The sequence below is a fragment of the Erpetoichthys calabaricus genome, chromosome 1 (genome assembly GCF_900747795.2).
Source record: "Erpetoichthys calabaricus chromosome 1, fErpCal1.3, whole genome shotgun sequence".
Classification (NCBI taxonomy): Eukaryota; Metazoa; Chordata; class Cladistia; order Polypteriformes; family Polypteridae; genus Erpetoichthys; species Erpetoichthys calabaricus.
In genome coordinates, this window is record NC_041394.2 from 82,568,118 (window position 1) to 82,581,411 (window position 13,294).

General features: G+C 37.0%; 1 protein-coding gene across 4 annotated transcripts in view; it reads left to right on the forward strand.

Annotated features, from left to right (window-relative positions):
• Nucleotides 1-13,294, forward strand: part of LOC114652632 (kinesin light chain 2-like) — a 67,706-nt gene that overhangs the window by 24,265 nt on the left and 30,147 nt on the right. For all 4 annotated transcript variants that reach the window (XM_028802991.2, XM_051931684.1, XM_051931688.1 and 1 more), the window contains exons 2-6: nt 4,743-5,013; nt 5,155-5,385; nt 6,403-6,475; nt 10,380-10,602; nt 12,365-12,452. In XM_028802991.2, coding sequence (XP_028658824.1) covers nt 4,765-5,013; nt 5,155-5,385; nt 6,403-6,475; nt 10,380-10,602; nt 12,365-12,452 — 864 coding nt within the window. In that variant the 5' untranslated portion in view covers nt 4,743-4,764. The remainder of the gene's footprint in view (nt 1-4,742; nt 5,014-5,154; nt 5,386-6,402; nt 6,476-10,379; nt 10,603-12,364; nt 12,453-13,294) is intronic.

The window sequence follows — 13,294 nt, forward strand, 5'->3', positions numbered from 1 at the left end:
TCATACACACTATTCTGAAATGTGTACACTGAGTACTGAAACTATTTATTATCTTTTGTGCTAATAAATAGTCAATGAACTTTATTAACTTTGCCAGTGTTTTCTTCTTCTGGTTGCGACAATACTTGCAACGTATGTTGACGTTTTGCCTCATAAACTATATACAAACATTTACTGACTTGACAGTAACAGACCTGTAACAGCTAAAAAAAAAAAAATCAAGAAGGTTGTGAGTTTGTGTATTTTATGCTGTAAACACCCAGCAGAGCAGCATCTATGTGTGAGCATTACTCTGGTTTACACTGTGTAATGAAGTTGTACCAAAAATCTCAATAGACATCCATATTACTAAACGAGAATGGTAAACCGGATATGGACGCAGGGACCTGCCCGTGGACGCAAAAGACATAGTGCGCAAGTGCCACACAAAGGCCCCCCCCCCCCCCCAAAGAGTGAAACAGGAGAGACTACGCACATGCGCAGGCGCCACACACAGCCCCCACCGCACCAGAGCAAAACGGGAGAGACTACGAACCGTCAGAGTAGGAAACAAAGTAAAATGTCATAAAGAGGTTAAAGAACAGGGACAAACACATAGAGAGCAGGTTACAGAACAAAGCCCCCCTCCCCAGAGTAAAACGAGAGAGACTACGAACCGTCTGACATGCCGCAAGCAGGATAAAGCGAGGTCAGAAATAAAACACAGAGTAGGAAACAAAGTAAAACTTTATAAAGGGATTAAAGAACGGGGACGAACACATGGAGAGCGGGTTACAGATGATGAAAACTGGAATGCAACAGCTTCAAAAAAACCTAGGCATGAAACACATGCACACCGAGATACAGAATATAAAGGCAGAAACAACGACAGTTAAACGTCCATACCACACAGCGGAGGCAGACCCGGAAGGTGCAGGCGCCTACATCGTGCGTCTGAAGGCGTGGTAAAGTACAAAAGGCAAAGGCGCCTACACAGCATGGTAAAAACCGACATAATACGGAAGGCGCTGGCGTCGCCGCCATATTGTGAGTGGCACTAATGCGTGGTAAAGGCGCAGGAGGAGACATAGTAAAACAAGAGGAGTCAACGCCCCGCCCCAGAGTGAAACGGGACACACTACGGAGTCCACAAAGGTTCATACATCAAACCCGAGATGGTACGGACACGCGTCTGAAACCGCGGAAGCAAAACTGTCTCGGCTCCAAAACCAAACAGCTCAACAACTAACACAGCTTCGACACCGAGCCCGCGTGGACAGATCTAATGAACGTGGACGCCTACAACGCGCGTCTCAAACTGCGTAGGCAAAGCAGGCACGGATTCAACACGACACAGCTCCAGTGACCGAGATACAAACACGCGCCTGCCTGGATATAATTAATGAACGCAGTCGCCTACAACGTGCGTCTGAAATGCCGCAGACCAGGCAGGCACTGCTCTAAAAAGAAAGAGCTCGACTAAACGAGATACGAAGTGAAACGGGAAACACTACAGAGTCCGCAGTGCTCCACAATGCACCGCATAATAGTTCGGAAAGAGCTTCGTAGTAACAGTGGGGAGACACAGAGTGACACGGGCGAACGCTCCGTACTAAACATACGTCATCCTCACACGTCCAAACTATACAGCATAGGTGAATCACATTACAGTGATGCATTATTAACAGTACGATAAACATCACAGTATCGCAAACAAATGAAAATTATTACTCGAAAAAGGGAAAATATATTCACCACGGACCAGATGTCATTGAAACAAAAGCAGAATAAAGCGAGATCAGAAATGAAAGACAGAGTAGAAAGCACAGTAAAACGTCATAAACAGGTTAAACGAGGGGGCCAAACACATGGACAGCAGGTTACAGATAATGAAGACTGGAATTCAAAAGCTTCAAAAACAAAAGCTCGACTGACCGAAATACAAACTGAAACGGGAAACACTACGGGGTCCGCAGTAGTCCACAATGCACCGCATAATAGTACGGACGGAGCTCCGTATTAACAGTGGGGGGCCCCAGAGTGACACGGGCGAACGCTCCGTATTAAACGTGCGTCATCCTCACACGTGGCTGCCCAGCGGGCATGGGTTCAAAACGCTGGGGGTAGGCGAGCGAAGCCCCCTTGTTATCCTCTATATAACACAGAAAAATGTGTTCATTGGTCTTTTACAGGTAGGTTCCATTAAACAGATTTATATTCCAGTGCTTTTTTTTTTTTTTTTTTTTTTTTTAACATGTAATTCCATTCTCAAAACCACTTATCCAATTCTTGGCGCCCTGGCTCAAGGAGGTGTGTTGCATCTCACTATGCCATATATGCATTTTAGTATATAATAGAAGCATTTCACACATTTAATTTACTACATGGGCTACCTAAATATGCAGCTTGCAAACATCAGTGCTTTTTGTAATAAAGTAAAACACAGTTTAGTTTACAGTTTAGTTACAACTTTGTTGTTTGGCCATGGCTATGATATAAATAAAACTGAAGCTTGAACATAAAACTGGAACTTATCACAGCAAGCACAGGGCAAAAGGCAGGAGGACACATTCTCAAAATTCCCATTATTACTACTGATGACCTGCTTCAGTTCTAAAGAACAGATATTCCTGTTTTGTCCTATAAAATTTTGTTTCACATTAATTATCTGCAAAAGCCAGTCAGTCTTTAGGAAAAGCAGGAACTGATCTACGGCAGAAGTGTTTTACTTACGAGCAACTGTATGTAGCATGTTTAAGGCTAAGCAGCTCCAGTGAGCTACAGTAATATTTGTCCCTGTTTTAAGAAAAAAAAAACTACAAAAATTCTTTACAAAAAACTCCTCATTTAGTTATATAGTACTTCTGATACTGTTTAACTGACAGCACTATAACTGAGGCCCACTGTCATAGAAAATTTCACAGCTTTAGCTAGTTTGTGCGTTTGTTTGTGTATGTACACACATATATATTTCCATTGCTTATATACTATAAATAGTATTTTTTCCTGTAATCATGTCTTTTGCAGTAGTTAGCAGTTGTATGGACTAATTGCAGTGCACAAACCAACACACACTGCAGGCCTCTTAATTCTATTTTATACACTGATAGTTGGTTAAAGCTTTGTAGTGGCCATTTTGGATTTACAGTATACTTGGGCATGAAATGTTTTTGTTATGTTGTAGTAATTAAGGTCCAGGCTATAGAAATGACTTGTTGCACTCCTTTATACATACTGTATACTTCATACCACCTATATTACCAACACCCTCCGAACCCCACCTTATCAATCCAACTGACCCCCACCCATCCACCTTCCTTCCCCTCCCCATCTTATTTTCTGTATATTGCTTTTAAGTCTAATCATTGCCTCTGATGATGGTTCTTGATGGGAGTCGAAAGCTTAGGAATAAAAACTATTTTAAGTTAGGTGATTCATTTTCTCCCTTTGTGGATTTCCAGCTACAAATATGCAAACCATATCACAAACCTTCTCTTCCATATATATAAAACATGTATAACTGGGCTACAAAAATGACCTTCATTAGAACATTACTCCTAGGAAAGTGAAACTTTTATTCTTTTGCACATGTATATCTGTACCATGTTAGTCCTAACTAATATGATTGCTGCCAAGGTAGGTTCTTGTGCTCAGAACGACAATTGTCATATGCAAAAGAAATGAAACGAGCCATGTTGATCTCTCAGGCTCTCAAGAGATGATAAGGAATGTAAATGAGCAGGATGGGTGGTAATGAATACTTGATTATCCTGGAATAACCAAATAAGGGAAGAGAGATTAGAGATGGAGACATGTGTTTGTAATATAAAAAATGTTCTTGGATTCTAGCCTTATAATAAGCTGTTCATTTGCTCATCCTCTTTAATAAAATCCCTGGGTGCGTCCATGTGTCCGTGTGTGTGTCTTTTGGTGAAGTGCGCATGCGCGGGGCACGGTGCGATGCTTCAAAGGTAGCCTGATGCGTCACACAAGACAGAGAGGGCGGGACCTATAAAATATTGCGCGGCCGATCCATTCGGATTTCGGGAAATGAGGTAAGCCCTAAAACATAACGCACGAAAAATCCAATCAGGTACTGAGACGCGGAGACCAGCTTCCCCAAAGACGTGGGATTAGTGTTTGTTGTTCACTCTGAGGATGTCAGATTTGCGATTAACAAAGTTGGCCCGGTAAAGTGTTTTCCTAAATATACGAATTTTCATGATATTACAATAGGATGACTTTTAAAAGTAGATTTGTTTTCGCGCACATGAAATCCGTTGCTGGGGAGACGCCATACACACAATAATCAGCTGCACGCCAGCACAGATTAAAATACTTGCTGGAGAGACGTATTACTGTGAGAGAAAATGTAAGGCACACAATACAGTGACGCATATTACAGCCACATACAAGCCAGTATTATTGTAACAGAAAATAGACGGTCCTTTGCCATTTAATATAGACTGTTCCTACTAATGTTTATGCACTACTATTCTAGCGCCCGTTATTGTAACGGGCTTAACGTCTAGTTAAATATAAACTTGTTTAGGGTCGTCTAAAATGGTTATATTTTAACACCAGAAAAGCTCAAATCATTGAAACTTTTGCATACTTTTGCATTTTCTCACCATATCACATAATCAAGGATTAAGATGATTAGATAATAAAGATCCCCCTTCATACTGCCTTGTGTTATCCTGTTTTTAAAGTTATTCCATAAGGTTCAAGGTTTTGATCACTTTTCTCTTTTATTACGGTAGGTGAAGGAAAGAATTGGGTGCCATGTCCACAATGGTATACCCACGTGATGAAAAGCTGGAGAAGCTGACACAGGATGAGATAGTTCTTAATACTAAGGCTGTGATCCAGGGTCTGGAAACATTGAAAAATGAACACAACTCAATTCTTTCCACATTACTGGAAACCATGAAAACTCTGGAAAGGGAACAAGAGGCCAGTGTGGTACAAGAGAAATCTGGCTTGTTGCGCAAGTCCTTAGATGCCATTGAGCTGGGACTGGGAGAGGCACAGGTAGGTGGAGCTTGTCTGGTAGTAATAAAGAACAACTCATGGTATTCAGAAGTATTTGTCTGGAGCTGTAAATTTCACCTGTTTCAAACTCTTTTTGTAAATTTTGCTAACGTAGCTGGTTGTGCTACTTTTTACCAACAGGTTATCATTGCCCTTTCCAGTCACTTGAGTGCTGTAGAGTCAGAGAAACAGAAGCTAAGGGCCCAAGTGCGGCGCCTTGTCCAGGAAAACCAGTGGCTGAGGGATGAATTGGCCAACACCCAACAGAAACTGCAGCGAAGTGAGCAAACTGTAGCACAGCTGGAAGAGGAAAAGAAGCACCTGGAATTCATGAATCAGATTAAGAAATTTGATGAGGATGTGTCCCCTTCGGTATGAACTGGCAAAAACCCTTCATTGATTTAATTAATTAAACCTTTGTTACCTAAATGGCTGCAATATGTTTAGCTAATGGCCAGTAACTTGTGAAAATGTCTGTTGCATGTAATCTAGTATTCTCCAGATAAATTAATTTTTGAGTATGACTGACCAACATTATTTTTCAGTACTGTATTATTTAATTAATGTATATCATTTGCAGCAGATGTGCATCTTTCTCATATAACAATGGCTGGGCCAGCCAGTTTGCTTTGGATTTTGTCCAGGCTTTTGTACTGTACCAAGTGGGGTATATCCCCTAGCCTTTGGAAGAAAGATAATTAGCAGGTTAATGAATCATTTACTATCTTTAGAAATGCAAATTACATCCTGTCTCTTTCTTAAACCCATTTAGTCAACTTCAATGTTAAGGTTTTCAGGGCAGAGTGTAGTTTATCATTGCAGCAGTGTCACAAGGCAGAAAGTATTCCTGGACAAGGCTCATTCAAACACACACAACACTTGCACAGGGTGAATTTTGATTTCATCATTTATATTCATCATTTAACATGTAGGTTTTCAGGTAATGAAAATCCATGTGGACCTAGGGGTGATGTGGTAACACTGCCCAAAAAAACAATAAGGACTAGGAATTGAACCCAAGGCACTGGATTCATGATGAAGCAGTGCTAGTGCACCATTGTACTGCCCGAAATTGATTGAAATTAAACTTGTAAAATGAAAAAAAAATAAATAAAAACTGCATACTAATTGTGTATAAGATGATTTTATATTTTGGCTATATAGTGCTACATGATTGTTTTGACAAAAAAACCCATTTGTTTTGCTCAATGCACAATGCCTAAAGGTCTGAAAAATTTCAAAATATACGCTTAGCCGATAAAAGGTGTAATTTTGCTTGACTTCTCACTACATCCATAATGGCTAACACGGTACAACACCTTAGTACTACAAAATATATGCCTAATCCAAATTAAAATGTATAAATCGGGGTTCTTTTTGTTTGACTAGGATGAGAAGAGTAATGAGACCACAAAGGATAGCCTTGATGACCTCTTTCCCAATGATGATGACCAAGGCCAAGGTGAGCAGTTATTATGTCTTGTGGAGTGCTGCTGTTTATTAGGTTCCTGACTCATTAATATAAATAAAATTTACTCTAAAATTTAGTCTATTCATATTTTTGCACTTTACTGAGTATGAATTGTATATACTGTTTTTTATTTACAGTGGGTATATCATGTAATGAATGTATATGTAGATTGTTGGACTGTGTTTTATAGAATTTAGTACATAACATCCATTTTTTGGATCATAATGTTGCTTTAATCACGGCATCTAATATTTTCAGTGTAAATGTGTTTATCTTTTAAAAGTGTTGTTCAGATTAACCACTGAACATGACCACAGTATGTAGTAGTTATAAATGAATGGTTTAATTGATGTGGTACATGTGTTCTCTTCCTGCTTAGACAAGCAAATACAAACCAACTGATAAAACAGAAATATTACCAGTCAGTTGAGTTAGACATCGTTGAAATTTTCCTATTGTCAAATTATCTCTGGAATACTTCACAGTATGTGACATTACTTGGAAATGAGACAGAGAATATTTCAGAGGAACAAGTTTATATCCATTGTAAAGTATAAGGCAAGCATTAACACTTTAGCATTGGAAAAGCAAAGAGGAAAACTGATGTAGTCTTGAGCTTTTCGTGAGACTTTCAGCTGAAGAGCTATGCAGCATTTCAGTATGCACAAGTAGCACCACTAGTAGGGCCCTGTCTAGAGGCATGTAACCTGAGTAGTCGTGTGGAGTGCCTTACAGCCTAGACTACATGGAAGTTCTTTACATAACTACAGAGCTGTAGTGTGGAGTGCCTTACAGCCCAGACTACATGGACGTTATTTACATATCTACAAACTACTTTTTTGGGAAGGCCCGTGCACCATTCGTTAGTAGGCATAACACTGTTTCAGTTTTCCTGTGATTTTTCAAAGAGGCAAATAATTAAAATTACTATGCTCACATCAGATGATATAACTGTTAAACATGAATAATCTGCAAAATTTCTTAATATATCCCTTTATGAAAAAATATTGGAAGTATTTACTTTTTAACTGTTATCTGGAATTTTAATCTTTAATTTTTAATTTGAAGTTCATGGTGTCGTCGGTTAAGAGAAGGACAGGGTTCAAAAGAAATGGTGCTTTCCTCAGACAAGCCCGGAACGTGACCCTTGGAAGAGCATATATGACCATGATTCATCTAGCAGAGTTTCTCTGAACTGCTTGGGAAACAATGTTTAAGGGTTTATATATGAAAAGAATATCAATTACAAAAAATTTTATACATAGATAATTTTTGCAATCATTTGTGTATATACAGTGTTTTTATATTTGGTGTGAATGTCTTTTTTTTATCTTTCCTTAAACTTTCTACTAAGAAAAAAGTAAGAGCTTAAATTATGATGTTATATAAAACTGCAGTTTAATAATAATTAAAATCTGATAAAGATTGCAATTTTGATTTAAAAAATGTGACCACACTGCAGTTATTTTACAGATTTGTTAATATATAATATATATATATATATACACTAACGCCGCATAATTATGTATTGATGGGTGAACACTTCCTGAAAGACACAGTTGTCCAAATGGGGTGGGTTTGAGGATACAACTGTAATTGAATGAAAAGATGGAACTCTGGAGAGAGCAACATACAATTGTCCGTCACTGAAAACTGGGTTTGGCAGATACAGGCATATCGTTTTGAAAGTGTGTCCCTGTACCTTAGATTGGCCTTTGCAATGACAATTAATAACAGGAAATTGTCTGCGTGTAAACGTAAAAGGCGAATTTGAATCTGATGGGGTCAGGGATTCTCTCTCACTCGCGCCTGTGTGTGTGTGTGTGTGTGTGTGTCTGTGTCCCTCTCTCTTGCGCGTGCCTGTGTGTGTGTGTGTCTGTCTCTCTCTCTCTCTCTCTCTCTCTTTCTCTCTCTCTCTCACGTGCCTGTGTGCTGTAAGTGAACGAAAAGATGAAACTCTGGAGACAGCAACATTATTGTCCGTGACTGGAAACTGGTTTTGGCAGATACAGGCATATCTTTTTGAAACCTCCAACTTTCGTTCTTGATTAATGAAAACATTCTTGGCAAATGCTTTCGCTCTCGCGCGAATTGTTGGCTCTGTAGTGCGTGTGCCATGGTCGGCTACTTAGTGAATTGTTGGTGGGCGGGGCTCAGTCTTGCATGCGTCTTGCTTGCCATGGAGTTAGTGAATTATATATATATATAGATTTTTTTTTTTTTTTGTAAATCCAAAGTTATCCTAAAATAATATTTAGCAGAATGTTTTTTTTGTTTTGTGGCCAGTGAGAATATAATCCTTTTAAATATTTTTTATAGTGAACAAGGTCGTCCTGGTGTCAAACTAAATGTATACAATTGACTGGTTCTTATAACAGCACATTTAGCTGCTTTTTTGATGTCTGCTTGTTCACTGATCCTTGGGATAGTCAGCTAAAATGTGTGATTACATGTTAATTAGAAAATCTAGTGTCTAACCTTAGATCTATATGAAATATATGGGGAAAAAATCAAAAGTTGTAGTTTATTAATAAATATTGAAAGAAATATACAGTAAATTACAAATATTTAACTTGAAATTATTTTTAGGTAGGAAGGATTGTGAAAATATTGTACACTTAAGAAGAAAAGAAAGGATATTTTAAATTAGAGCCTTTTTAAGTTTAATCACAGTGGCTTTCTTGACTCTTATTCCATTGGGAAGGCAGTAAGAATGTATGAAAAACTGTTGACAGCAACAAAGTCACCCCTTAAAGCTATCATGTACCTGCACTCGTGTAAAATAAAGGCTTAACAATGTATTGGCTGTCTAGTAAAGTATATAATAAAATACTAAGGTTATTGTGTGATTCCGGTCCATCTGAGCTATCTGATGGGTCAGCTTAGTTTTGGTGTGATTAGTCAGATCAGCTTTGCTGAGGTGGTTGAAAGAGGAATTTCGAGAGTGAGACACACAAGGAGGAGTAAAGGTGTAGGAGGCATGCTGAAAGTCACTTTCAAAGATGGCGAGTATAAAAGTGGACAGGAGGTGAATAAAGAAAGTCTGAGAAGCAGACTTTATGGCTCGAGACGGCACCGTCAGTCAAGAGGGGTTTCAGATACATGCGGATAGCAAGGAAAGGCACTGAAAGTACACATAGAGTAAGAGATATTAAATATTTTTAAATGTATTTTATTACGTGCATTTGACAGGTAACATAGTTGGTATTAAACAAAGACCGTTAAATTTGTGCTTTATAATGTAACTTAGAGACCTTTAACTTGAGGAAGATTTCGTTTACTTTCTGCTATAAAAAATGTCCTTTGAGTTTCCTGTTGGTGTGGGGAAGCACAGAGAAAATGAGAGCCAATGCCTGCCTGCTAGTCTGCTTGCACTGTATTTGGAAGAGTCACTAAGAGGTTTATAGCTGTATGAAGACTTGATATTTTCTGAAAAGCATCCCATGACCTTTCTGTGAACAAAAAAGTCTCTGCTGCTCCCTTTATTTACTTAAAGTGTTTAAATGCATAAATACAAAAACAACCATCCTGTCTGTCTGTCAGTATGTTATATCTCTGATAATGCATTCAACTTTAAACCTTGATGCTAACATGAACTGTATGAATTTTTCTGCAACTTATATGATGTTTTAAACACTGATGAAAGAAATAATTTAGTACAACGTATATTAATGTTTAATTACTTACCCATGTTGCATGGTTATAAGAAAAACTAAAGAATTGCAATATCCTTAATGCAAAGCATTTCAGAATATGCAGTTAAAAGCACTGATGGATATAAATCTTTCATTAGTATCCTTTGTATTATTCAGAGTGGCAGTAATGGCTTATGTTTCACAAACCAGAGAACTTTTGCAGAATGTTAATTCTAATGTATCCATTTTTGTCCACACAGCACAGCCTCCAAGCAGCGGGGATGTGGCTGCACAGCATGGGGGGTATGAGATTCCAGCTCGTTTGCGGACCCTTCACAATTTGGTGATTCAGTATGCTTCACAAGGTCGTTATGAGGTTGCAGTACCACTCTGCAAACAGGCATTAGAGGACTTGGAAAAAACATCAGGCCATGACCACCCTGATGTGGCAACTATGTTGAACATTCTAGCTCTTGTATACAGGTTGGAATCTTTGATCGTGTTGCTACTTTGTTGTTTTGTCATTCTAATAACAGGAACTATTTTTTTAAATGTTTTTTAGCAAACAAATAATGTTGCACACTCCACATATTTTATCAAAAGAAGATTAGGCAATACAACAAGATGAGTAGATATGTAATGAAATTTTAATTGTAAATCTAAGATTTGAGGCACATCCAGTTTCACTAACTAAGAAATGCAGCAATGTTCAACATGAAGATTAACACAGGGAAGAGGGCTTTCCACGGGTCATTTGTTTATGGTGGCCTTGGGCAAGCTAAACCTGTTCCTGAAGAAATTCGACAAACAAACATTATGATGCCACACACTTTCTTTCCAATTTTGTTGGCTGACATATTAATTAATAGGTACACAATTTAAATTTAGGCAAATAATTTTTTTTTATTTATTTATGTGCAATTTTGAAACCATGGCCAAACAATTTGGAAGTAGTTCTTGACAGACTATTGGGCGCTTTCCCAAAAATAAGGTTGAGTGTTTGGGGATTGCTAGGAATTAGTAGAGCTGTGAGCACTTTAACCCCTAAAGAATTTTATAAGTAATTAGTGTCACAGTTCTAGGGTTCAGTGTGCAAAATAATTTAAATATGGCCTACGTATTTAATTAACTAGACATACTGAAAGGTAACACATTATTTTCTTAAAGTTTTCAATGTATATTTTCATTTTCCTCGTCTTTATACTAGATTTTGAAAACTATATATGGTAATGTATATACCAATATACCACAGAAACCAAAATATAATCGCACTCTTTTGACTTTTGCAGCACATAGAAAGTGCAAAAGCAAAGCAATGTGAAAAGAAAAAGTGTTTTTTGTTTTAAACATGACTTCAAGAAAACATTTTATGAACAGACACGGTGAGAATTTAAGTGATTAAGACGACTACTACAAGGTTATGGAACCTTTCAACTAAATATAGTAAAATAAGGTCCTTCGGAAGAGAAGTGTGAATTATGGTTTAAATGTATATACTGTATCTACATCAGCCACATTTAATCCTATTATTCCTCTGTAGTTGTAACCTGAATAGTGCCTGCTTAAAAATACTGGCTTGAATTACAATGTCTGTACAATTACCTACTGTAACATGCCCAAGAATGGATGCCTCATACTCATACATCCAGATTTAGAAATCTTTCTTACTAATACAAAAATGTAAAATTGACTATCAGGAAGTTTTTCATTAAACACACCTTATAGCTGATTTCTAACAAAAGCTACATTTTCTAAATAACAGCTAAAGATCTTTACAGTAGCAACATCCTATATTATTCAGGTTGCTAATACATACATATTATGAAGGAATTCACTTACTCATTGCAAAGACAATTTTGTATTTTAAATCTTTCAAAATTCCAAAGATTTATACTTGGAAGAAATTTTTATTTTATTATTATTATTTTTACTTTTATTGAATTTATTTAAAGCATGTAACATTCCATACAAACTTAACAAAACTAAATTCAATTCAGCCCCCACCCATGAGAAATGTTTATATTATTTTGATAGATTTGAGACTCCAAAGTGCATTTTTGTGAAATTGTAAAATTTCCATAATGAACGAAGTAAAGTTATATAAATCACTTTTTAAACATTGTTTAGCTGATTGATGTTACACAGTTTATCTGGTTAGATCTAATGTAGGAGCATAGATATAATTACTTACTTTTTTTGTTTTTTGTTAATAAATCTTAGTAAAGTATATTTATTTTATGAATAGAGATCAGAATAAATACAAGGAGGCTGCACACTTGCTTAATGATGCTCTTGCAATTCGGGAGAAGACTCTTGGGAAGGACCACCCTGCAGTAAGTTTTGTAATAAATTTAGATTACTTTTCTATCGGTGTAAAGCATCAGCCATATGCATTTGACAAGGGAAGTATTATATAAAGATAAATAACCTTAGCAGACTTTCTGTATAATTTAAATTCTTCTCTAATAATTTAATTTAAAAGATTAACTAATGTCAATTAGGGTATGTAAGTTCCTTCATTTTACATTTTGAAAAGAAATCATTCTGAAGAATATTTTTCATATACAGGCTCTGAAGTTACTACTTTGGCATTTGACATGCTCTTGTTTACTATCATGAGAGGCTTAACATTCACAAAACCTGTTCTGAAATGGCCAGTACACAACATGTGAGAAAGTAGTCCCGAGTGTACCAGTCCAAGGAGCTAGTGTGTTAACACATATGGTACGCTTGCAAAAGTGGCGTTGGAAGTTGGTGTCTGGTGTATTTATTTTTGGCAATCAGAATTATTAACTATTACATGAGAATATGCATTATAAAATTAAATACAAGTCTACTGCAATAACAAAACCTATTTCAGATTTCACTACACTTATTCAGGGCAATGTTTTTTTAGCTTGTTTATTGCTAGTGGTAATTTCCAATAAATCTTGAAATATTATGCATTTCTTATCTGAGACCATTCCTTTCTCATTTTAGAATGTAAATCACTATGTATCATTTTGCTCTACTGATACAACTCTTGCCAATTAAATCCATTAATTTTAGCGAGTGAAGATTAAATTAAGTTTATTTCTTCACAATGATATTTTAATGGAGACTAATGCAAGAAACTCAATGCTGGAAGTGCTCAAAGTACAGTATGTCTGACAGACCATTTCTGTGTCAATTGCAA